Raw genomic sequence first — 27347 nt, 5'->3', positions numbered from 1 at the left:
TTCATTATGTGAGAAGTATATAAAAGAATCTGTACAAGGACAGTGTAACAATATTTTTTCAATCATTAATATAGTTTGACTACTTTCGTCATTCATTGAAGTTAATATCTTTGTATTAGGAAATTCTTAAAACTCTTTCCATAAAATGGAGGGCGAAAACATTACAAAAACAAATTTTTAGTCAAGTCTGAAAACTTTCCTCGTTCCTTGAAATTAATGGCTTTTAAGTATTGGTAAAATTCTTAAAAACTCTTTCCATACAAAAGAGAACTTTACAAATTTTTTATTTTCACAAAATATGATCTTTTGAACACTCAAAAGGAAACCAATGGAAAATTCATTGTTGAAATCCCTTTTCAAATTTAAATATTGGGTAACATTCTCTATGGGGGAGTGTGGCCCCTGTGCGCAAATACAAGGGTGTACGAAATGACCACTGTTTTTTTGATATAGGTAACTAGGTTGAATATTGTGAGTTTATATAAAGGGCGAAGAGGAGGGAAAAAAGATAACTGAATCTAGGCATTAATATAGCTTCTTAGACTGTTTACATTTGCTCATTAGGGATCAAGCCGAGCATAGTTCAAAAATATTTTGGAAACACTTATATGCATGAAAAGGTACTGAAAATTTAATAATATAAGCCTACATACCTCATGTGGAAGTCCGAAAATGTAAGAAATACCATGATCGTAAATCTGTGGTAAAAGATCCCTTTTTGGTCTTATTTGTCGGTAAAGTGAAGCATCTTAGAATCTGAGCATGGATTTGGGCTTTTCATGAGTTAACTTATTTAATATGATGATTAGAGGAATCCGTTGACAATGACCATGTGTCTAACAAAATTCCCCAAAAATATTTTTTTTGGGCTAGGGTTAGTAATCACGATACATATATTTCATTTGGACAGCATAACAACATATATAGGGAATTTAGTTAAATGTTTTGAAAATATTTGGCAAGTAAAACAACATATCTAAATAATTTATTATTTTGAAAATCCTAAATTAACATTATAACGGTATAAATAAGGGACTTTAAGAGAATTCCTATTTATGAAAATTTTAGCATTACAACGACATGTATAAAGGTTTTGAAAAACTACTAAAAAAGATATCTATATTATTGCATAAATAAAGGAGGAGTTAAGACTGTGCATAGAAGGTGTTGCCTCGTATTTCATCTGACCATGCACCATTGCTGATCTCTTTGGAGTCTCTGGTAAAACCCACAAACTGTCTTTTTTGTTTTCATAAATTTTGGATGGAAAACGACGATTTTGATCAGTTGGTCAGAGATGCTTGGGGTGAGGAGATCATTGGTTCAGCTGCTTTTTTCCTAAATCAAAAACTCAAGCAATTAAAACCTATATAATTGCGTGGTTGGGCCAGATCAGTCTTCCCAAATTTGAATGATGTTGTGGATCAAGCAAGAGCACATCTAGATGTTGTTCAAGGGTCGATAAAGGCTACATGCATGGATGATGATTTATTTAATCAAGAGGCTGATGCAAAAACTGTTCTTTTAAAGGCCCAAGAACTCCAGGCTACACTTTGGAAGGTAAAAGCAAGGCTGAAATTAATGGAGATTGGACAGTGACAGAAATTCAAGATTGTTTTCACCTCTCCACCAAGGTGAAATGAGCAAGAAATAGCATTTAAATGTGGGTAATTTACACATACCACCCCTGAGGTTTGACGAAAGGATAATTTCACCCCCAGTTTTGAAAAATTCTGCGTACCCTGAGGTTTACAAACGGTAACAAATAAGCCCATTCCGTCAGTTCATGACTAATAATGTTAAAAATAAGAGGTGAACTGACAAAATTGCCCTTGCCAAAAAAAAAAAAAAAAAAAAAAAAAACCTGCAAGTCATCTTCCCCAAATCGATTGGGGAAGATGAGTTGCAGGTTTCAAAACCCTTTTAAACCTTAAGGAATTTAGGGTTTTAAATTGGGAAAAAATCCCAAATCAAAACCCTTTTGCGCACCTGAGATACTCCAGGCGAGAAAGATATTATCACTTTTGATTACAAAACTCGACGACGATGTATCAGAATTAAAGAAAAAGAAGAGGAGGGCACAAACCTACTTGAATGACTTCTCGGATTCTTCTTCTCACCTCCACTTCATGGGGTTTTTTTTGGGTTATTTTCCCCCTGTCTAATCCAGATCTAGTGGGTTTAAAAGTTTCAGTTTTGATTTTTGTGTGTTTAGTTCATGAAGTGGAATATGCATGTGGGGCGCATGATTTTCCAACTACGGGAATCTTCGAAGGTGAACCGAAGCAATGCCTTGGATTCGCTTTTAGGAAATCGATCCTAATTGGGAGAACAGATTTAGGTCCCAAAGAGGTTCGAGCATTGATGGGGAAGCTGGAGGAAGAATACACAGGCAACACTTACAATCTCATAACCAAGAACTGTAGTCACTTCTGCAACGACGCTTGCCTCAGATTGACGGCAAAACCGATTCCTCGCTGGGTCAATTGTCTCACCAAAATTGGTAAAAAAAAAAAATCCTGCCTTGATTTCACAAACCCATTTTTTATTATTTCAGTTTTTATCCAATAATTAATTTGGATTTTTACGAATGAAAATTGTAGGTTTATTTTGCAATTGTGTTCTTCTGGCGGGTTTGAATACGATGAAGGTTTGACGGCACAAAGCGGAAGATGGGATTTGTGGAGGTGAGAAGAAGAATCTGAGAAGCCATTCAAGTAGGTTCATCCCCTCCTCTTCTTCTTCTTCGATTCTGATACATCGTTGTCTGGTTGTGTAGCGGTGGGGGTTTTTGCAGCCGAGAAGGCGAGGGAAGTCAATAGCAAGGCTGGTGAGCCTGCATTGCTGAGGGAGGAATCAATGGCAGTGAATATCTCAGGTGCGCAAAAGGGTTTTGATTTAGGATTTTTTCCCAATTTGAAACCCTAAATTCCTTAAGGGTTGAAAGGGTTTTGAAACCTGCAACTCATCTTCCTCAATCGAATTGGGGAAGATCAGTTGCAGTTTTTTGTTTTTGTTTTTCTTTTTTTGCAAGGGTAATTTTGTCAGTTCACCTCTTATTTTTCTTATTTTTAACACGGTTAGTCATGAACTGACGGAATGGGCTTATTTGTTACTGTTTGCAAACCTCAGGGGGACACGCAGAATTTTTCAAAACTGGGGGGTAAAATTATCCTTTTGTCAAATCTCAGGGATGATATGTGTAAATTACCCTTTGAATGTTGAAAAAGCAAGATGGCATAGTTATTTCAGATCAGTCGTAATTAGGAATGCATGTGGTGGAGTATTTCGAGAATTTTCATGAGGTAGTTACCCAAGCGGATCACCCTCATTTTTTATCTTATATTCCAATAACTGTGGACCAAGTGGACAACCTTAGTTTGGAAGCAAATCCATCTAACGAGGAAATCAAAAGGGCAGTTTGGGATCTCGATCCCGATAGTTCACATGGTCCAGACGGTTTCTCTGGTGCTTTATTTAGAAGTGTAGGAATATTGTTGAAGAGGATTTTTGCAAGACAGTAAAATCATTTTTTATCTCTGGGAGAACGCCGAAGGGGTGTAATAACCATTTCATATGTCTTATCCCAAAAATAGAAGATGCTATGTCTCTCGACAGGTTTAGACCCATCTCCATGGGGAATATTTTTGGGAAGACAATCTCAAAAATCCTTGCATCTAGAATCTCTGTATTACTGCCTAGGCTGATCTCAGAGGAACAAAAGGCCTTTCAAAAAGGGAAGGTAATATCTGAAAATATTAGTATGGCATCGGAACTGGTGAATCTGATGAGTTCCTCTATTAGATGTGGTGGCATGGGAATTAAGTTCGACGTTCAGAAAGCGTACGACTCCTTATTGTGGACTTTTTTATTTTCTATCCTAATTAAATTTGGTTTCAGCCACAAACTGATTGGGTGGTTGAACCAAATGCTATCCACTACAAAAATCTATGTCCTTCTTAATGGAGGACCAGTAGGTTTCTTTGATCTTCAACGGGGCCTTCATCAAGGTGATCCTCTCTCTCAATTTTATTCATAATAGCAGAAGAAGTTCTCTGTAGAAGTTTGAAGCGGCTTTTGAAGGATAGCAAAATAAAGGCCCTTCTAGGTCCTCGTGGCAGCCAGGTTCCCATTCACCTTTTGCTTGCAAATGACATATGAATGCTACTTTCAAATATGTTAGGCATTTGCATTCTTTTCTTGAGTTATATCAAGATTATTCGGGCCAACAAATAAATCTTGATAAAAGTAAGCTCTTTTTGGGAGAGTAGCTATTCATTGAAAACATTGTTATTTGGGCATCCCAAGCTGTAGCTTGCCCACTCGTTATTTGAGGGTAGAGATTTTTAAAGGAAGGGTGAAGAAAGACTCTTTGCTCCCATTAATGGACAGGATCAAAGGCCGGTTGCAAGGCTGGAAGGGTAAGTTTCTATCCATGGCGGGTAGAGTTGAGTTGGTCAATCTGTGATATCTGGAATCGTGAATGGTCGATCAAAGTAATGTAGTCCTAGAATAGGAATTAATCCCACTAGGAACCAAGTAGAACCAAGCTTAGGGTAAGCCTGCTGTTTAGGGCTGATTAGGGGCTGTTTTAGGGCAAAATTAGGGTTTAGGATGGGAATTTGGGAATGGGGTTTATAGGGTTTTAATCTGCAGGTTTAGAGGGTCATTATGGTATAAAAATATCTGGATTTGAATAAGTTTTAATTTCCTGCAGAAATTAGGGTTAGGTTTCGGGTTTTGTAAATAAGGTAAACAACTAAAATTATGGTTTAAAGTAGGATTTAGGGGCGGGGGTTAAGGTCGACTTAGAGGGGCTAGGGGAAGATTCGGTTGCAATATGGAAGGTTTCGATGGCTGAATGTGTCCCAAAAAATTAGGGTTTTTAGGGTCAATGGAGAAGAGGGATCTTAGGGTTTGGATGGACGAATGAGCAGCAGCTAGGGTCGAGTGGAGATGGTGATGCGGGAAGTTATGGTCCAAATCCGATCGATTCCAATGGAGGAGCAGTTCGAATCGAGTTTAGAGTCTTCTAGGGTTTATGAAAATAGGACAGACGAGAAAAGGAATTGATTGGGGAAGGGAAGAAAGGATAAACAGAAAATAATAAATTCAAACTCACTCTCGAATCCTCTAACAGCAGTTTGAATGGTTGAAGGATGAAGCCACCTTCAAGAAAGATCCTCCCACCGTCATGGCGTAAGGAGTCAACCGGATTCCACCACCTTTCCACCTTGATAGAACCACAAGGATGCACACTCAACGAGCAACACTCAACAGAGCGGCGAAGAACTATGGCAAGAAACAAAAAGCGTTTCATTAATCAAATTCGTCTTCAAGGCTTTGCCCCCTTACAACCTTATATAAAAGACTCAAAAATAGACTTTTACTCTAAAAAGGAAAGCCCTAACCCAATTCCTAACCTATTATGTAACTTAAACTGACTAGGAAACTAAAATAGACTCAAAATAGAGTCCTAATGACTTAAAAACAACTTAAACTACTTAAAATAAAGAAGATTCCCTACTAGCCAATAGGATATAAGAACCTCTTAGCCAATAGGATCACTTCACTTAAATTAGACCAATTGAACCAATTAGATGCAACCAATTTAAACCGGTTCAATTAAAAACATAAAAATAGATTAAATATTGGGCTAATCCCGTATGCAACCAATGTACCCCTCTTTTAGGCCCATAAAAGTGGCATATTACATAGAAAACCCATGGGATCAAAGGCCCAACATACATATAACCCAACCCTAGACTTATTTCTAAAGAAATAAGCCCATTTCGGTGACGAATCTGCATCACAAAGGCTTGCCCTATTGGTTTGCTGCTCCTTTGGAGAAACAACATCGGGAGATTGATCGGTGGTTCAAGTCTCCTCAGCGACACCTAGTCCACATTTAATTGCTTTCCAAGAAGTGGAGCCTGTTGGTACCATATTTGACCCCCCTGTGGGTCCCCTCTTGCCTCCTTGTGGGGCCATGATGGCCATTCGGCCCTTGAATTGCACCAAAAAGAAAAAGAAAAAGAATCGTGAATGAGAAATATATGGTCTGGAAATATTGACTCTTCCAAGAAGGTATCTAATCGTCAAAGAAACCAATGAGGCACGAGAAAAAAGGTATCATACAGGAGGACATCAAGGTCATATCGTGAGAGAGAGGTGCTAGTGAAGGCTCGGAGAATTTTTTCCTATAAAGTAAAATGAATCATAATAAATGTCAAATAACAAAATAAATGGCCTATGCAGGTCTCGAACCTGCGACCTTCGCGTTATTAGCACGACGCTCTAACCAACTGAGCTAATAGGCCAAGATGATTAAATATTCTAACTTATTTATATTCCATATTATAATTTTATCATTTTTTCACATATAAAAAAAATTATAATGAGGTGGTGGTGGGTGGATGAAGGAATAGGAGTATGAAAAGGCGGAGAGGTGGGAAGGCGCTCATTACACGGCGCAGTTGGGGCAACACGCAGTAGACACAAGACTGCTCGCAATGACCGTCATACCTCTGATCAAGTGTCTTGCCCAGTTAGGGGTAAGGTGGTCATTACACGCATCCATGTGTCTGCACAACACAGCGCAGTTGAGGCAGCACGCAGTAGACAATCCGGATCCTCCTAAAGAGGGAAACCAGTCCCAGTTGTATCTTTGGTCCTTACTTCAGCTCCGACGAATCACACAAGTTTGCAAAAGTCCACAAGGTTTCTAGAGCGTGCAACGTTAGCAAGATCCTCCCAGAGGTGCCGGAGCAGCAACGTATAGACACTGTACATTCACTGGCTTACGAAGCAGTGCTGAGGCTCAAAGACCCTGTCTACAGTTGCATTGGTGTGATTACAATCTTAGAAAACCAAAGTTTCAACTCCAATGCCAGAGCTCATCTTGCCCATTACACCCGACACCTTCTTCCTCCATATCCTCTCCCTGATTTTATATTGCTTGATGAGGTAAAGCATGAGAGCAGCATTCGTTTCGGTCGGAGTTCCTTTTACAATGCCATGGTCCTGTACATTTTCTTCTCTCTAAATTTGTGTGACATTGTTCAGGTTCGGCCCATCATCCATTGCCATCGATGGAGATACTATGGTAATTGGGTAATGAACATGAATTATTGGCTTAGTAAGTCCTTCACGGCAGCTTGCTCTACCACAGGGCATCCAATAAAGGGTAATTAAGAAAATCACTTTCAAAGTGGGACCTGTTCTAATCATACTTGTCTATGAATCCCACAAGACCCAAGATTCTAAAAACAGTGATTTCCACTTCCCAGTAAAGTCTGCGGACACAAGCATGGCTTGTTAATCATAGCTTTATTTATAGTTGAAGGCTTGATTTTATGGATGACTAATGAGTTACAGAGAAAATAGGCACAGTATAGAGTATAGACTTTCACTGATAGATTAGAACCAAGAACAGAACCACACCCCTGAAAGATGACATAAAGGCCTTCGGAATACCTATCTTGCCACTGAAAGGGCCAAATAACTTGTCCATATCAATCCATGTCAGTTATTACACATGGCAAAGAGAACTTTAGAAGATGGTTTGAAATAATCCTCTTAAAAGAGTTTTATAAAAAAATATCATACGATTAAGTTGAACCATCAAATTTGACATGTGACTTGTTCAAAAGGTCCGCCTATCTATCCCTTAGATGTCAACCCCATGTGGCTTAAAATAAGTAAGCAAATAAAGAGTTAGAAATCAAAGTGTCTGACTAGAAAACGTATATAGTTTCAATAACTGAAATGCACATTCATATACTTCAGATGTATGTGGCTATTGGTGGAAAATAGAAACTACAATGTGCAGTACGAGGCATTTTCATGTGCAAAACTTGATTTTCATAATCAATACCTCTGTTCATATTTTCCATATTGCATGTTCCAATCTACATTTTCTGACGCTGCATTTACATCATTGAAATCAAACACAACCAACCCCCCCCCCTCCCCCCAAAATAATCGAATATTGATACCATATTAATAATTGGATATTGAGGTCACTGCGACTGAAATGTTTTCTTTCCAAACTTTCCTACAAAAATATATAAATTATATATATGGGAAGGCCTGTCCATTAGCATGGCTCCTGATTATGAGGCAAAATGACCACCCCACCCCATAAAAGGTGTATATTCCACCCTAGTTGATGTTTTTGTGCAAGCACCCATTGGGCAAGAGATCGATGTCTGATCGTGTGGCTCTTACACCTAGACACGGGTGTGAAATGACCACCCCACCTCCATGGAAAGGCAGAAATCCCACCTTCCGTGTATGCTCCCATTGGCCCCGTACTGGTGCAAGGGCCATGCGACCAGGTAATGTTCTCTTGCCAATATACATATCAAGATCTTTTCAGTCAACCAAGAACATCATTAAGTTATCCTACACCATCCACTAGATATATTATGCATGGCGCTCAATCCCAGGTCTATGCAGCAACAAGCAACAAACTGACCAAAGGAATCCACTAAGCTACGACCGCAGCGAATTTAGTTGAAATTTTGGTTACAATAGCACGTTTTTGTGTTTATTACAGAATTGTATTTTTTTTCGTGGGAAAGTTTCCTCTATACAATAGTTTTCATTCACCAGAGTTAATAAGCAATTCAGCCACAATTGCCTGGCAATGCAGGTAATTGAAACTTCAGTTTTGATTTTGAAAAGGTATTACAAGGAAAAGTAGCACACTTCCTCAACATTCAACATAAACCAATCCAACTACCATTAACCAAGCTATGAGCTGAAAGGGGGGAAATGCTTCATCTGGGGTGCTGTGCAGATCTCATGATAACATGAAATCACATTCCAGTAACATGAAAGATAAAAAATTTCCAAGCAAACGACCATGAGTAGCTTTTTGGTTACCAAGATGCTGCATGATCCAGCTTAATACTCCCGTCAGTAAATCAACTTGAAAGACCAGAAGTTCCCGCAACATCACTACTTAGATGCTTGACATTGATGTATCAACAAATTGACACAAAGTAGCAATAAAAAAAACTTACTCAAAATCAGAGAAAAAGAGATCCCCTACGGTAATTAAGACGCATGTACAAGTATATCATATAAGCATGTCATCTCAAATAATTCAAAAACTACAGATAATATTTCACAGACACTATGTACTATCCTTCAGGTTAAGATCTACCTCAAGAGACATTGCTCATGAATGGTCGCCTGGCATGTCATCCTCACCTACCAAGGTGGTCAATCTCAAGCTATCTCCAACTACAACTTCCCTGTCAGAACATGCCTATTAGACTCTGAATGGACAATCAGGATCAGAAAGCAGCATTAGGGAAAGCATCAAGCAACTCATATGACCAGGTTTATTTTCTTTTAAACATACTTAAACCTACGAACAAGTGATTTCACTGAAAATGTATAGGGAAAAAAAAAAACACTAGACACCTAAACACAGAAGAATGTAACATGCTTTAAATCAACTTGAAGAAGAAAGTTGCAGTAGAAGGATGCATGGAATCAAATGCAGCGGAATACAATGAAGAGTATACTACCCAAGGATTTAAAACTCGGCATCACAGATTGGATCAGCCACAAGCGATCCCAATATGGATTGCCTGATTCGACATCCGATCAAAAGTCGTTAAAAATCTTTACTTTACCCAGTTATAGATGACCTCCAAACACCTTGTTGGGTCCTTGATTGGATCTCCAAAAAATTTGAATTTTTTTTCATCATTTGGAGGCAAAATGTTAATAGATCAGCCCAATACAAACTCAATTAAGCAGTTTGGGAGCAAAAGGAGTGATAATAACTACAAAGAACAACAACTCAGCCTTATTCCAACTAAATGGGGTCAGCTACATGGATCCTTACCTTCCAATCAGCTCCATTCAAGGTCATACTTGATACAAGGCCTAAGCTATGCATGTCTTTCCTCACCAAAAAATACATCGTGGGTTCGCTGTTCGTGTTGCAGGCTGACAAAAGGGCTCTTGGATCGTCCAATCCGTCTGATCTGTCATACACATACCGTGTCGCCCCATGACTCAGATAGTCAGATTGTCAATTGGCGATTCTGATCTGGATCGGCCAATCCAATCCCAAGTCTAAAAACCCCGATTCCATTACCCCACCCCAAATAATAATAATAATAATAATATCATTATTATTACTGCAAAGAAACTAAGCACAATCAAGGTCCTAACTGGTGAATGAGCTCATTTCAATTCGAAGCATCATCTGTATTTGGTTTAAACAGCTGATTTGGACAAACCATTATTCATTTCAAAATCCACATTAGTCAATCAGTTTCCAATGGTAAAAGGGTTCCCTAGCACAAGCGTTTGGTTGGTAATGTGTGTGATACTTGGCACCCATCTATACGCTGGCTTCTTTATTTTCCTTACCACTAAGAAACCTATTCTTCACTGTTGAAACACTTCTACGGTAGTTTCGAATTTTTTATTTAACTGAAAATACAATAAGTATAGAAATGATTTGAATCTTTGCTCCTTTTGCTTTAACATAAAATACTTTCAGTAAAGTAAGGGGTTATGTTTATGTGACACCTACATAAACACAATCATTGCCATGTGTAAGGTAAAATTTATCCTCTTTTTTTAATGCATAATAAATATTGGAAAAAAAAATCACAACATACATGATAACAGCTGGATGAAACCTATGGCGGTTATGGATAAGATAAAGGTTTTAAAAGAGTGTATATTTCATTAAATTTGCATATGCATACTCCAGGACAATAGGCTCTCATGTCCTAATCACTTAAAAAATTTAGATTTGTACATATGTGATATATCTATCTATTTATCAACAACTAAGTAAATTTTTGGATAAGTAATAATTAATTAATTTTTCACCTAAAAATTGTCAATACTACATCCAAGAAACAGAGCTATAAAAGCCAAGAGTGTGCCATGTGCGTCACAAGCATTCACAATGATTTGGATTCATTTCTTCATTGGTTCCCATACATGTATGGATGTGAGGCCTACCATATGGACAACAATCCCAGCAGCGTGCATCACTGAAGAGATTTTAAAGTCGGATTACTGGCATTTCCCAAGAATTTATTTCATGGAAAGTGGCATTTGACACCTTGCAACGGCAAGGTTGCTCCATTGCGACCTAGCAGGGGTAGGGTTGCATACATTATGACCCTTCCCAGACCCCGCAGTGACAGGAGGCTTGTGCACTGGGTACGCCCTTTTTTAATTTTTTTTGCATTCTCTTTTGATTGTTGTTTTATTAGGGTTTGATACTGTTACAATTAGGTTTCAGAAATCCAAACAAACCAGAATGGCAGTGAAATGAAGAACCAGAAATCAGTAAGAAATGAATAACATTCAAACAAAGATTCTGATCTAGACAGAAAGCTGGTCGAAAATAGATAGGAATAACTCCTCAAAAATCTAACCGATATCTGATGGTCAGATCTGGAGTTATGGGATTATATGATGCAGGTGCACTACCTTGGACCGACCCAAACCAAGATGAACTAGGTCCAACCTTGTTCTGGTTCGGTAGGATATTTAGGATTTGTAATCTTTTATCTGGGAAAGATATGTAATCTTTTATTTTGGGTAGCTATAGACATGTAGGGTAATTTCTAATTTGAATTTTATTGAGTTTCTATTTTTATTAGTCTAAGTTTTAAGAAAGAAGTAGGAGATAGAGTTTAGTTCTATTTCTGTTTTAGACTTCAATTAGGAAACTTTGATAAATAAACTTGTAACCCAATAAATTGGACAGATTTGAGAATGAATTGAAAGTTGACTTTGAAGTGCCCGTGTGGCTGTGGCTTGTGCGATCTCCTTCTCTCCCCCCCCCCCCCCCCTTTTTTCTTCTAATGTGATTTTCCCCTCTCTCCTGCAACTCTTTCCTTCTTCCCTACCACCCTCCACCATTATACTATTGACAATAAAATTCTTGAATTTACGGTTCCAGCACAACAACAAAGTCAGAGTTATAAAGATTCAGACCAGCAATCAACAAAGGATCAGAATATCAATCATACATCAGTAATATCAATCTGAAACACAGTTATGAAGGCGGGAAGGCGACCATGGCGTTTTAGAGGGTCAAAAAGCAAGGTGACACCGCCATGGAGGCAAGGCGCTCGCCATGGCGCCCAAGGCGACCAAGGAGTCTGGACGCCATAGCGTCGCCTTGATAACTATGATCTGAAATAATAAACAAAATCTGATATTTAGACTCTAAATAGGCTGAAACTGAAAATCCAACCTGAAGTAGGATAATAAGAAAACAGGAATTGAAATTTGAAACCGTATATCAGTAAAGCATGTGGTGCGGTTATTGTATGTATGATCAGGTTTGAAGTCTATGGAGTATTCGTGGAGAAAATCTCAAATCTGGAATAAAATAAAATAGGAAAGAAATAACAGAAAAAAAAGATATATGCTGACCTGATCACTTGATAGGAGTTAAGTGCAGGAAACAGAAGTCAGGAATCCACCTGATTGCCTTGTTGAATCCACAGCAAGAATCACATCTGAATTCACAGATGCAGCACTCAGAACACCACTAAGCCAGCCTGAAATACGTAGATTAATTGGACTGAAAGCTTCCTCTTCATTCAAATTCAGGAATCCACCTGATTGCCTTGCTGAATCCACAGAAGAATCACATCTGAATTCACAGATGCAGGACTCAGAACACCACTAAGCCAGCCTGAAATACGCAGACTAATTGAGCTGAAAGCTTCTTCTTCATTCAAATTCAGGTACAGGGCTGTAGCCGCTTTTACAAACTTATATAAAGGACTCAAAAACAGACTTAAACTCAAAAGAGGAAAGATCTAAACCAATCCTGAACTGATAAGGTAACATAAACTGAATAGGAAACTGAAATAATGAAGGAAACTGACCCAAATAATGACTCTAACCAAACTAATGAAGTAACTCCAGTATTCCAACCTCCTAACAATATTTTAGGCCCATTACAATAAATAATAACTGGACCAAAGGCCCAACATGTATAAAACCCAACCCAAGGGTAATACTCTAAAATAAGCCCACCAATACTTTTTATCTGCATCACCTCCCCTATGCCACATGATGGTGATGACAGGAATTTGAGGTCCATGAAAGACAATAAGAAAAGGAGTTGATTTCCTACATTTGGCATGCTATATTTTTGGTGGGTGAACAAAAGGCCTCTTTCGATGTTGAAGTTAATGTAAATCAGTTTGGGCTTATGAAATAGTATGAGTGGTTAGAAGGGCTATGTCATCTAGTTTTGTGTTGCAGCAGCAGTACCATAATTGTAATTGGCTTTATGGGCTTTAGTCTGTTTTTAGGGAATTGGATTTATGGGTCCATTGTTTTATGGGCTTTAAATGAGCTAAAATAGGGTTGTCTTGCATTTTCTGCAGCTTCTGTTAAGGTCCTCAGCTTTAGTTGTCAAGGCGGCGCGTAGCGCCTAGGCGTCCAGGCGGTTTTGATGGGGCCTAGGCGACAGATGCCTTATTGCAAGGTGCCTTGCACTGGTTTTTATTGGTATCAAACCCAGTATTGGTCCTTATTTATGTCAAATATCGTTGAGAACTAAGCTAATTGTTTTCTCCAAGTACTTTCTATTTTAGCATCAATTAAGCATTGCACTCTTTTTTCTCACCCACCCTAGCCACCACAGAGCCACATTCAGCATGATTTTTGCACAGATTACAGCATCAGGTCCTCAATGATCCACATTACCCTCACCAAACCCTAGATTTACCTTGCTCAATGAATGGCTATTGCACTTAATGTAAGACTAAAGTACTAGTCCCAAAATAACCCACAAAACCAAAATTAGAAACAAACTCAGAATTAGCAGGTTAGGGTTCTAAGGCAAACTAGCCATTGGAATACCACCAAAGTTGGATCGAAGGATGCTTGTATGGAGGGAAAACACCGCTGAAAGTTTCATCCAATTCCAATGGTTGAGTTAGCAACACCAAAATTAGCAGGTTATGTTATGTAGTCCTAGATAGGTAGGAGACCTACTAGGAGCCAGACATCCAGGACCTGTTGAGCTGCTGGTTCAATGGGACAGAATTGGAGTTGTAGGTCAAGTTTAGGGTTAGGGTTAGGGTAATGGATAGGTATCTTATATGGTAAAGCTGGGCAGGTGTAGGGGAGTCTAATGAACTAGATTTTATGAGTTTTGGAGGGGTAGAAGTAGTTTAGATGTAATTGGGCAGCAACTAGGGTTAGGGTTTTGGGAAATAGGGAAGTGATAGAATCTAGGGTTTAGAGGTGGAGTTAGGGCAAGGGCTTTAAGTCGAGTGTGGGTAGGGTGGAGGGGAATATATGCTGAAAGTTACAGCTAAATCAGATGGTTAAATCTGGAGTTATGGAGGTTTCCTAGTAGGAGTAGGAGAGAGGGGTAAAACTGTAATTTCAACAATTGATTGGGTGGATGGTGCTGAAATTTGAATCGAGCCTCTCTTAGGGTTTGAGGAAGATTCGTTCAAATCTTTAGCAGGTTCTAACAGTTAGATTTGGCTGGGCAGAATTCTCACGAAAATCACCTTGCATGTGACCTTCTAGAAGGGAAGAAGAATAGTTGCAGGTTTTAGGGTTCTAATGAATCTTTGGCATTAATGGTGGATGAGGAAAGTGGTAATGATTGAGTATTGGCAATGGGGATTGATGGGGCCGGGTTTAGAGGATTAGGAGAAGAAGGGTGATTGCTGAAACTGTAAAGTACTTACTTGAACACTGATCTTCAATGGCAGTAGCTTTGAAGATGAACAATGGGGTCTCCCGATCTTCACGATGCAAGGAGTCGATTGGAGATCCACCTTGATAAACCCACAAAGATGCAACACGCTCAAGGAGCAACAACAGCAACAAATGCAGCAAGCATAAAGCTGAGTTTTTATTAATCAAATTCGTATATAATGCTAGCCTCCCTTACAAACTTATGTAGAAGACTCAAAAATAAACTTAGACACTAAAAAGGAAAGGCCTAATCCTATCCCTAACCTATTAGCCAACTTAAACTGACTAGGAAACTGAAATAGACCAAAAAAAAGTCCTAATCCAACCCAACTAAACGACTAAAAGAAAAACTAATAAAATCACTTAAATTGAACCATTGGTTGAACCGGTTCAATTTAAACACCAAATAAAAAGCTAAGTATGGAAATAAAACTAAGTATGGGAGCTAATCCCGTATGCAACCTATTTACCCATATTTTACGCCTATAAAGTAGCCTATTAGATTAGAAACTCATGGGATCAAAGGCCCAACATGTATGTAACCCAACCCTAGACCTATTCCTCAAGAAATAAGCCTATTTCGATGATGAATCCGCATCATTATGCCCTGCAGGCCAAACCAGCCACCAGTAGAAGCTCAAGTTTGGATCAATTGTAGGGTCTATGGAGGTGATGTCTTGCTGCAAGTTTGAATCAGATCTGAATATCTGATGAACAGCTGAGGAGATCTCAGTTGATGATGAAATTAGAAGGTAGAGGCTGTAGAGCAAACCAGCCAGCCACAAAGGCTCAAACTGGGATCAAGTGGTCTCTTCAGGGATCTGGAACAGTCCTTCAATTATCACCTTCGATGGAATAAAGGCTGCAGGGTTTAGGTCCTTCGATGGCAGCAGAGAACTTGAAAGGATTGCAGCTGGCAGGTGTGGAGATGGGATTTATGGCCCCTGTTCAGCAACAGCAACTCCAGTACTTGTTTGGATTGATTTCCAATCTTCTCAGTTGAAGCAGCAGCAAACAGTTGATGTCTCAAAGTAACAGCAGGGGTATAGCTCAATTGAGGTGAGAAGACAATGAAAGAAAATAGGAGAAGAAGAGAGAAGGGGATAAGGAGATTCGGCTCTCAGCAGCCCTAAGGTTTCGACTCTCTCAGCCTTCATGTCACACACATGGACAAGAGAAAACTTGCCCAAAGCAATGATAATCAACTTCATTAATTGTCTGGAGGCTACTGAGAGCCATTATATATATAGGCAGTAATACCTTGCCCCTCAAGTGAATAGAAAATAGAAAGTAACTTGCTACCAAGTAGCTTACAACAAAAATAGAAACTTCCTAAAAAATCTAGCTGCCTTATTTCAAAATAGAAACTCCTATTTTAGAGAACAAAACAAAAATAGTAACAAACTGAAATTATAAACTACCTAATAAACTTTCTAAAACTGAAAATAGAAACTAAACCATGGTAGCATTAGGATAGAATCTCTCCACTTGATGGGCCCACAAAATCCTCTAATAAATATCCCCACACAAGGAAAATATGGGCTGTGATACTGTTCACGTAAACAGTGTTTTGGTCTCTTCACATGAAGAGTACCTAAGTTACTATTCATGTGAAAAGTGATTTGGGGGCTGATATGGACAGCTGGTGTGAAGATTAGCTGTTGGAAGTTGGTGGAATATTCTATTAGAAGCTGCTATTAACTTAGTTTCTATTTTTGTAATAGTTTCTTAATTATTAAGTCTAGGAATCTAGTAGTTTCTAATTTAGTTTCTTTCTTTTTAATAGTTACTATATTTACTAGCTTCTAATTTTGTTCCTTGCATGTTGGCTGAACTATAAAACCTAGTTTCTATTTTCATTAGGTTTCTATTTTTAGAAGTTACTATTTCTTAAGTTTCTAATTTTGTAAGCTGACTTATTCCATTAAAATAGGCAGCCCCTCTTGTAATAGAAACATTGATGCAGATCGAAGCATGAAGAACAGGACAAAAACAGATTTCAAAAACAAAGTTACTGTTCACATGAACAGCACCCGAGGTATTGTTCACGTGAACAGTGTTGTGGGTCCCAACTTAGATTATGGTGCCTTTACTCTAGAAGCCTTGGATAACAAGACACTCCAGGATCGATGGGACAGCTTCTAGAAGATTGAAAATAAAGTTAGCTTCCTTTTTTGACAAAGATCTAGTTTCTCTTTTTGAGAATATTTTATAATTTCTATTTTTGAAACCTTGTCAAAGTTAGAGTTCCTATTTTGGTTGCTTAGCTTTTATTTAGAAGTCTCTATTTTCTAAAGTTTCTATTTCAGTCCTTTGTTTCCTTTTAGTTAGATTTAGTTTCTATTTTCATTTGGTTTCTATTTTTTAGACTTTCTATTTTGAGAAGCTTAGGCCAAGCTTAGACAGATTTTGAAAGCTTCAAAGTCCATGGACATCTGTTATAGTTAGGATACATCCATACTACTTGCAAGTTCCTGCCCGATCCATAGCTATGCTGACCGGTTCCAAACAGTAATGTTCTAAATGAAGCAAGAGATTTTGGCCCAATATCCAGAATTGAATTCTCCAAGCACCACAGTCGAACAATCAACATTCTCTAAATATTCGGTACATCCGGCAAGGCCAAGTCATCATCATGTCATATGGGATGGAATATCCTCAAATTCAACAGAACTTTTCACCAGAAGAGCTTCCCACTTATGACCATTGATTCTGTACCTCGACTGAAATCCATTAGATACCCAAGAATCAAGAGACAAACTAACACTGCCCTGCAATTAATGTACTCTTCAGACAAGCAACAGCCCTTATCCAAAATTCTAACATGTAAGCAAACTCCCCTCATAGTAAGCTCCGTGAATCTCTTTTTCCCAACAGTTGCAGCAAAAATGCCAACACCCCCCGCATCCCTCATTACAATGTTATCATTCCGGATAATGTATTCCATCCTCACAACAACAAACTGCAGCATGCAGCCCAAATCACTGAGAATTAAGGATAAAACCACTTATAATTTGTTTCATGAAGTTCTTCCCTAAAAATCTTAAGCAAATTCCATTATATACACACAGAATGCACCTCTCTCAAACAGATTCTAATATTCTTTTCAAACCCAAACCTCCCCGACCAAAAAATAAATAAATAAATTTCTTCTCCATTCCTAACATCTAAAAACAGATTTTCTATCTTATGTATTACCAAGATTGGATATGGTATCTAGGGATTGAGGAAATCAAGTCCATAATTCTTTGGAGAGCGCAGTGCTGGAGTTCAGAAACAAGGATATGAGAATACCTGGGTCCGCACGCTTATTGCAACCTTAAGAAGGAGACTTGCAGCCCTTCTTATCATTCTTCTCGGGTTTAAAGTTGAGAAAGCAGAAAGGAACACAGTAGAGAATCTGAAGAAATTGGAAGTTCTCATCAAGAATGCCATAGATAGTGGTCATTCATGCACGTCTAACATCGGTCACATGACAACTCCAACACAGTAACAACAAAGAATCCAATGCTCAAAAAATTGTGTGTTCAACCGAGTCAGTATCAATGATAAAGAACATAGGATAGGGTTGCAGCTGACCTGAAATAGACGCATGCTTGGGGCGCTTCATCTTTTCGAGCTCAAGCTGAGCTTCCATAAACATTTGCATCCTTTGGAACTCAAGATCCTTGGTGAACTCCATTCTCTGCCTCTCCAACTCCATCATCTGTTCCTGCTTAGAATTCTCAACCTTCTCATAAATCTCCCCGAACTTAAGAATCGCTCTGGCCAATTCCCTAATCGCAACCGCATCAGTCGAAGAATCTCTATCTATCCTCCGATGCTTCCGAAGGCCACCATTGAACAACATACCCTCATCTCGATCGTCTCCCAAACCACCACGAGAGCTCTCAGATGAGTCAGCGGAGTTGAGCCTCGACTTTGACGAAGAGCCAGCGGAATAGACGGAGGTATTAGGGTTAGGGTTAGGTTTTTTCTTATCCTTGCAATGCTTGATTGTGAAGGAGACCGAGGGAGGCTTAAGAAACGATGGCGGCGCAGGTAGCGGCAGCAGCGGTGGAGTATGCTTTTTGTTGAGGTTGGAGGAGGTGGAATTGGTGCCTACGAGCATATCGAGACGAGAGTAAAATGGCCATCTGGAGGACCCAGGCTTAGACTTCTCCAGCTTATATTTTTTCTTCAGGGTGTCGATACGGTTCTTGCATTGAATATCGGTTTTACGGGGCTTGATGCCTCCCTGACGTCCATTAACAGAATCAGCGACCTCCTTCCAGTCTTTCTGACGGAGATTGCCACGGCTTAGCCGGAGATAACGGTCGCCCCAAGCTTCAATTAGGGTTCCGGTGGCTCCTTCGCTCCAACAGTCTTCGCGACCACCGCCGCCGCCGCTGCTGTGAGGTAAAGATGGGTGGCGATTGTGAGACCGCGTGGTGGCGTGCGCACCCTGATCCTCCATGGAATCCTTCATGAGCTGTTGTTGACTCTGATTAGTGATGACCTCAGTGTCGGTGGTGGAGCAAAAGCAAAGGTTGGGAAGTGGGAGTCGGTACTAGGTGGTATGCTATGGTACGCCGGAAGCGAAGGAGGCGACTAAAACGGGGTGAAGAGGATAGGCATCCGATTCCGTCCCCACCAAATGGGTAAGGGGTGCAGAAGAACGCCGTCGGCCGTGCATCTGATCTGAGCAGATCGACGATAGCGTCACCAGGGTGGGATTCTTATTAGGGAGTCAAATCATAAAAAACCCAATTCGGCCAGGCCCGACTAAGGCAGGGCCGAAGGAACAAAAGCAATTAAATTTTCCGATTAAACTCGAGATCTCGGATCGAGGGAATCCAAACCCGATTAATGAATCGCCGGGGCATGGCACTAAGACATATCATAACATGTCATGCTTGCGCGTCGCTACGGTGGGAACACTACGCCGTGAAGCGTGAGCCCCGTGGGCCGTGATATCCTTCGTGGCTTCGTGTTGAAATTTGGAGACTTTTGTTTAATTTTATGGGTAGGCGCCAAAGAGATTTGAAGTCATGATTGTTTTATTCATAATTCTGTTGAGGAGAGATAAAGATGGCAACACCAAACGGCTGAGATTTACTGTTTTTGTGGGTGGGGCCCGCTCAACGGCGAATTGGGAACTCCAATGTTTTGTTTGTGTGTTATTGTGTCCGTAGTGCTTCCGTCCGTGGACTGTGAACTGCCCCGTTCTTGGCTGGCCAAAGGAGCTGTCATTTATATAAGGGTTTTTATCAAACTCCGCCCTCAAATTGCCCATAAGTTCAAATGCACGCTTATTTTCCAAACTTATTAATATTCTAGTCTAGTCCGTTAGTCTGGGACGTTATGTTTAAACGTCTGGCTTTTTTTTACATGGTTAGACCATTCTGCCCTTGATAGGATAGAATGACCAAGTTACCCCCACTAACCCATGTTACCGTTAGAGAGGTGTTAAAAGGGATTTGTGCTTTGCAAAAGAACACTCATTCCTGCAACTCATCTTCCAAACCCCTATCTCATAACCTGAGTATGTTCAAGGTGCATTGAATCATTGTCTTGATATCGCAACTTGCTATCATGGGTGGCATGGGTAAGTATATGAACAGCAGGGGATATGCCACAGTCAAGACCATTCCACTGATTAGAACTCCACCAACGGAGTTGAGAGTCTGCTTTTGTGCCTTCCCTACTGAACTCAACCCTAGCTGCTCTCCATCTTTAAGCTCATCATCGATCGTTGTCATCCTTTTGAATTTGCAATCATATCCAGAACCGCCTTCAACCCTACCCCTACAATCATCCCTTCTACCCCACCCAGATCCAGAAGCAGCAATCAAAGCCTCAAAGGACGACTGAGAAGTTGGTGATGTTTCTTCGTTCTTCTTTCTCTCCCAACATCTATGAGAATGTGACTGCAATTTTGGTGCGAGCGCATGTGTGTGCTCGTGTGGTTTATTCAAGGTTCAACCTCACTGGGAAGCCCAAGTAAATTTCTCATGACACCAACCAAAACCCCAAATCAGAAATACGTCTCTTCGTGGGTTTCTAGAAAGCATCAAGAACCGAATTCGGCTTCTGATTTCAAGTCAAGGCTCGAGGCTTACAATCGGTTGCAAGTAGTTTTCAATCCCTTTCAGTGAAAAATTCCCCATTCCAGAGTTCGTTGCACTTGGTGGCCAGTCTGATGGAAAGAGCTCTTTGCTCTAAGCCCTACTTGGCTTCCGATTTAACGTTTTGGAGGTCGAAATGGGCACTTGTAGGCCTCTCATCTTCAGGTAGTCCACGACCCTTCAGCCTTGTAGCCTCAATGCAGATTTCAAGTTCTTCCATTTTTTTCTTTTCTTATAATTATTCAGGTTCGTTCAATCTGGTTAATTCTCCCACTTTTTTCCACGTACTCGAATGTTGTTGTATGTATGGTTTCTCTCATCTTCCTAGGGTTTTGAAAACTCTTCTAAGAATGCATCTTTGTATGATTGATGCGTACAACGGCTGGTTTGTGTAAGGAAGAAGGCACATGGGTTCTATGTAGTAAGTTCGGAGGAGGGCTGGTGTGTGTCTTGGGGCGGTGGGGTGGGGGTGGGATTACAGAGGCTGGTGAAATTGCAGGAAGAAGAAGAAGAAAGGGGTAGGGTAGGGTAGGGATGGGTGGGGTGTAGCAAGGGTGGGGGCGTATGGGCGCAGTGGCATGGCGGGTGGGGTGGGGTGGCAGGAAGAAGAAGTAGGAGGAGGAGGGTAGCAGCGGGTGGTCTTGCATATCATGGGAGAAAAGGCTGGAAGAAGAGGGAAGAATATGAAGAAATAAAGAGGTTTATCATAAGGGCATTTTAATTATTAAATTTCGTAAAACTAACGTCTAATATCCTGGACTAATGGACTGGATTAGAGTATTACAAAATTTGAAAAATAGGGGTGCATTTGAGCTTATGGGTAATTTGAGAGGGGCATTTGATAAAAACCCTTTATACAAAGATTATCTATCCTAGGTTGCGTTTACAACTGTTACGGAACGTGTTTTTTCGTTCTTTCTAAAATGGATCTTTCTTTTGTTCCCAAAGAATAAACCGACTACCTGTTTTTGTCTCAAGCATAAGTTGGACGAAACACCTCCATGGAACTTAAGGGCAAATAAAAAATCTAACGATCGAATGAAATGCTTGACTCTACTGCCAGATCTGTTTCACTCTATTCCTCACCTTGGACCTATGCACTCCTGCTACTCCATCGCCATTGTTGATTGAAAGTATGATGCTCTCTCTCTCTCTCTCTCTCTCTCTCTCTCTCTCTCTCTCTCTCTCGTGGTAGTAGAAAATCATCAATCATCTGATCTTGTGCTTTGTCCATGGCGACCGTGATGACCTACAGAACCTCTTCTTTCTCCCATCTAGGAGAGTATGATGTCTTCTTGAGTTTTTACAATCAGGACCCTCGCACCAGCTTCACCGATCACCTCCTTAACGCGTTGTTCCTAGAAGGGATTCACACTTTTAGAGACGATAAAACCAACCGAGAAAGCCCTAAATCCACGAGAAGTCACTCTAGATCTCTGGCACTGACTCCCCAAACTTCACTGTTTGAGCTCTCATCATCTCAATCGCTACTCCTCGCATCGTCTCTTTCTCCTTCTCCCTTTATACCACTTCTCTCTCTGGCTGAACTTCTGATATTGGGTTTGAAAACCTAGACTCGCCAGTAGCAATTTTCATTCGTGGAAACTTAGACTCGCAGGCGGATTCTTCTTCCTCCTTAGCTTGCGCCAAAAAAAAAAAACCTAGCAGTTGAGGTTCTTATGCTCTCTTTGTTTTTATCTTTGTCGCTCATAATACTAACAATTTTTTTTCCTGTAAACTATTACCAGAGGAAAATCCTTTCTCTACAACTTCCAACTCCGAATCATGGGTGATTTGTCTACAATTCTATAAAGTTTTTTCCAAACCCCCACCTCTCTCTTGCACAAGGTACCAAGAAAGTCTCTCTCTCTCAAACACACACACACACACACACACACACAAGGTTCTAAGGTAACTCATCTGCAATTTCTGGATGTAGATGATCATTCAAATCGAAGAAAAAATAGGGAAATCGGTCTTCACTAGAGTGAATGAAATCTTAGTTATTCTATTTGTGAACTTTAGAAGAAATGATGATTGAATTCTTATGAAGTTTACCAGAATAACAGTACACTCACCCTAGGTCTGCCACGCCCTAAACCGCATCCGTAACTCTCACTCTCTCAGCTCAGACCTCCAAATCCAAGCCCAGTTCCTTGTTTCCGCTTACAACCTCGCTGCAATCTCCCCTTCCAATTATCAACTCTTACTACTACTTCAAGGTGAATCCCCTACGACCCAAAATGTTGAAACCCTTGTCCTCCACGATTTCATCGCATCTCTCTTGCCTCCTCATAGTTTTGTTGGCTTTACTCCGAAGCTTACCACTGCTCTGCTCGCTATGGACAAGCAAAACGCCATTGGTTTGATGCAACCATTTGATAAAGACAAGGAGAGAACAATGAGAGCTTATGACATCTACCCCAATGCTTCTTCTTCAACCATGACTATCTTCCAAATGTTTGTAGGTTTGATTACGTGGATAGTGTCAGAGATCGAAATAGGTACATTATAGTGATAGCTATTCATATCATTCTGGAACGGGCAGGAGATTTGTTTGAGCTGTTTCCCAGTGAAGTGGATCTATGGGGACAGGCAGAGGAGGTTGTTGGACGATTATGGGTTCACTTGTCAATGTGACCGTTGTAAGGTGGAGGTGAATTGGACAGAGGAAGAAAAACAAGAATTCTTCACATGGGCACCAAGGCATTTGAAGTATGTTGTTGAGTAAGGGAGTAATGTTTGCATGGATTCGACTCCTCTACTTTCAAAGCTGGTATTTCCATCGTATTTCCGTGTGATATTAGGGCGCCATGTGGACTGACAATGATCTAATGGTCTGAATTAAAATTTCAAATTAAAATAGGAAACCAATTGGATTGGGACTGAACCACCTTAAACCAAAAACAAAACCTGCCCAGCCGGTTCAAAATTACAGAACCAAACCCATTACACTCTCACTAAGGGATAGGGTTTCAAATCGATTTGAAATCCCCAAATTCCCAAATCCAACCCCTTCTTCATCCATCGCTCCCTTCTCCTCTTCTTCCAGCCAATCTGCCGGAATCACAACGGAAAGAGCAACCATCCAACAGAGATTTGCGGTCTGCTCAATCAAAATGGTAGTAATTAAGTTACCCTCGGCAGGGTCTTTGAGAATCTTCTTTTCCAAAAGCTTGTACATCCTTCTGTGGCCATGATATCCGGTAAAAAATTTATGAAATGATGGACTTCTTCTGCAAACAACTCAAACGATGAACTATGGGAGCTAATAATCCACCAAATGTTAGTGGCCTACGGCAAAATTTACCCTTCAATTTTATTAAAGAGACTCCAACTTCCCACAACATGACCTTCCTAGAGTTCAACTCGAGAGACATGTAGATCACACAAGACATAAAAACCACCATTACGATATCCTTAATGTTCGTCAAAACCAAGCACTTGAAGGGGATTCAAGGAGAGAAGAAATTTTTGCATTTTGTCACTTTTTTATCTGGGTTTCAAATCCAACCAAACGTAGAAGTTAGGTGTCTATATTTGAACGTATCAACTCTTAAGAAAATCTCATCATGTCAACCAAGCATTTCCAAAAGTTGGGACTTATTGGGAGTTTTTAAATCCAAATGATACTCATATATAGACACAGGTATGTATGGTATGAAACTGAATGAGATTTAGGTCTGAGAAAAGATCTAGTAATCGAAAATCATCGTCGTCCGACTTTTACAACTTGAATCTCTGAATGTTAGCGACTAAGATTGATAGAGGTTTCAAACCTGGTTCACAGATTTGGTTCCTGCTTGGAAACGATAGTTGCAGAGCTTGAAGGAATGGTTTTTTTAGGGAGAAGGAAGGAGAACTAGTTGCAGAACTTGAAGGAATAATTTCAAAGAAGGGGCTGGATTTGGGAGTTTTGGGATTTCAAATCAATTTGAAACCCTATCCCTCAGTGAGAGTGTAATGGTTTTGGTTCTAAAATTTTGAGCCGGTCTTGCGGGTTTTGTTTTTGGTTTAAGGTGGTTCAGTTCCAATCCACTTGGTTTGCTACTTTAATTTGAAATTTTAATTCAGGACCATTAGATCATTGTCAGTCCACATGGCGCCTTAGTATCACACAGAAGTAAGATGGAAGTACCGGCTTTGAAAGTAGAGGAGTCGAATCCATGTTGGCATTGGGTTGGAAACCGAAGTCGACAGTGACAATGGATGAGATAGATGACAAAGGGGGATGTAGGTGTCTTTGGAGGGTTGGGTTATTAAACGAAGGGATTTAAGAAGAGAAGGGGAACGAGGGGGGAGGATTGGAGGGTAGAGAGAGGGGGACAAGAAGAGGAGGGTTAGGGTTGAAGATGAACAAAAGGGTAAAATGGTCTTTTGATTTGGGATGTTTTGGTTAAGGGTAAAATGGTGTTTTACTTTCACAAGTAACATCCAACTAACATCGTCAACCTTAGGGGGTATGGGTGTAATTTTTTTAAAACATGAAGAGGAGGGTGTAATTTTCCAAAAAAAATATATAACTGCCTTAATCATAAAACAAATATTAACAATGGTTTTGCAATGAGGGGAAATGTATAATATTTTTAAAGAAAAAAGAATGTTGTCTGGTCACAAGGAGCTTGCGCTGAGACATAGGAGCACTCGAATTACCACCTCGCCCTCCGCAAAATAAATCCCATCCATGTGTGATGTCCTTGTGCGTGCTCTCATTGGCCCAATGCTAGTACAAGGGTTACGTGATTGAGCAACGATCTCTAGCCCATTTTTATTTATTAAAATAAATATAAAACACATTTTGCAACACTTTTTACGATAAATCCTTTCAAAGTTATAGTTTGTAGGTATGCATGCATTTTTATAATTGTCAAGTCACTGGCAATGGAATATTAGTGATTAGTCATTAAGACCAACACTTAACGTACACAAATTATTTTCGTGGGAGAGGACTTTACAAACCTTATATATATTGACCATCAAGATATTAGGCCTCATGTCTTCCATAGTCTAACAATTTTGACTTGCACCCCTCAAACCCATAAAATTCACCAATGCACACATGACCACATAGTGGATCATGATATTGCGGTCATGTCAAGGACTATAAAGTGGCTCATCCAACTGATTATCCACAAAACAGGTCCACTAATCCAGTAAAGCAAAAACAGTAATACCAATCAATCAATTTTACAAGCTACAAAACATATGTCATATGTCACATAAGAATATAGATATATAAATATCTTATAATGATGTGCAAAATAACACAAAAGTCAGCCTTTCTCAAGAGCTACTGAGTTGACCTGCCTGCAAGTTCCTTGATGAAAGCAGGAATTGGGAAAAGGCAGACTCCCTGAAGATCTAGGCACTTGGCTACAAGCGTATACATTTGTGGGACCACATTTCCCCAAGAGGAGATAGATAACTGTGTCGACTGTTGGGTCTTCAGAGACACTTTTCCTTAAAAATACATAAAAGTTTTTGGTGTTATTGTGTAATGAACTAACGATAAGAAGCCCATTGTTAGCAAAAAAAACGTGTTTAAAAGCATATTCATTTTTTATAGTTTTAAACGTGTTTTACCGTTTGTTTTTCAATAATACGAAAAAACAAGGCAAATGACTAACAATCTGTTTTAAGCATGCGTTTAAAACACGTTCTAGCTTCCCCCCCTTTTCAAGACTAATGACTTGTTGAACACATTTACTTAATTGACCATATGTCCCTCTTTCAAACTCTGGTTGACTTGATCCTTTCATCGACATAAAGCCAACTTGAATGTATGCATTTCTCAAAATTTCATCTTCGACTCAGGCTCAATGCAGTGTTCCCAACATCGAGCAACAAATTGATGCATATGTTGAAACAAGTTTCTAAGGCGATGACTCCCAACTCCAATTGAACATACACCACTCTGGTAGTGTCTTAGTCAAATTGATAATAATGAACAACATCGTAGCCAAGTAATATTACTCAATAGGACTTTGGACATGTTCTTTTGCTACTGTGTATGAATTTGGAAGTATTGTTGGATGATATATTTTAGATTATATTGAATGATATGTCTTAAAACTTATAATGACTTGTGTAATATGTGCATTAATTTTGGATGTTATAGCTACTTTGAACATTAGATGTGGGTATTCAAGTAATACTTCCTCAATTTATTTTAGGGTAACGGTAGAGGGTTGGGCATGTTGCTTGCTTTCAATAAGCTAATGACATACACCAATCACACGGCTAGACACTGAAGGATAGAAAGGTGTTTTCTAAAGAAGCATGAGAGAGGATGACACATGCTAGACACTTTGGCGGCATACCCCGCCTTTTCCGTAGTTTGAGTACTCAGTCTTTTCTTCATTTTTTTGAAATCTTCATACTTAAAACCCACACCGTCCATTTTACCGAAATGATTTCTTGCACTAATCCAACGGAACTCAAAGCCTGTTTCATATAGAAAAGAAGCACTAAGCTCCATCTCCGGTTTGCCAATTGCACGGCTTC

The 27347-nt window shown here is 39.7% G+C and overlaps 1 protein-coding gene and 1 non-coding gene across 3 annotated transcripts; both read right to left on the bottom strand.

The window, feature by feature from the left end:
• Positions 1 to 6246: 6246 nt before the first annotated feature.
• Positions 6247 to 6320, bottom strand: TRNAI-AAU. The gene has a single exon. It is a non-coding gene; the product is annotated as a tRNA-Ile (tRNA).
• A 2532-nt stretch (positions 6321 to 8852) lies between these two features.
• Positions 8853 to 19484, bottom strand: LOC122663497 (trihelix transcription factor ASIL1-like). Of its 2 annotated transcripts, XR_006333168.1 has the most exons (3): positions 18316 to 19484; positions 18031 to 18136; positions 8853 to 9263 (listed from the first exon to the last, which is right to left on the bottom strand). XR_006333168.1 is itself a non-coding variant. In XM_043859159.1 (2 exons), exons 1-2 carry the CDS (start codon positions 19202 to 19204, stop codon positions 9253 to 9255), a joined length of 900 nt encoding a protein of 299 aa, XP_043715094.1. In that variant the 5' UTR covers positions 19205 to 19484; the 3' UTR covers positions 8900 to 9252. The 2 variants fall into 2 exon arrangements, 1 of the variants encoding a protein (XP_043715094.1); XM_043859159.1 differs by lacking the exon at positions 18031 to 18136 and having other exon boundaries at positions 8900 to 9263.
• Between the last annotated feature and the right edge of the window lie 7863 nt (positions 19485 to 27347).

This window comes from Telopea speciosissima, chromosome 1 (genome assembly GCF_018873765.1).
Source record: "Telopea speciosissima isolate NSW1024214 ecotype Mountain lineage chromosome 1, Tspe_v1, whole genome shotgun sequence".
In the NCBI taxonomy this organism is placed as follows: Eukaryota; Viridiplantae; Streptophyta; class Magnoliopsida; order Proteales; family Proteaceae; genus Telopea; species Telopea speciosissima.
This window is presented reverse-complemented; position numbering and strand designations above follow the sequence as displayed.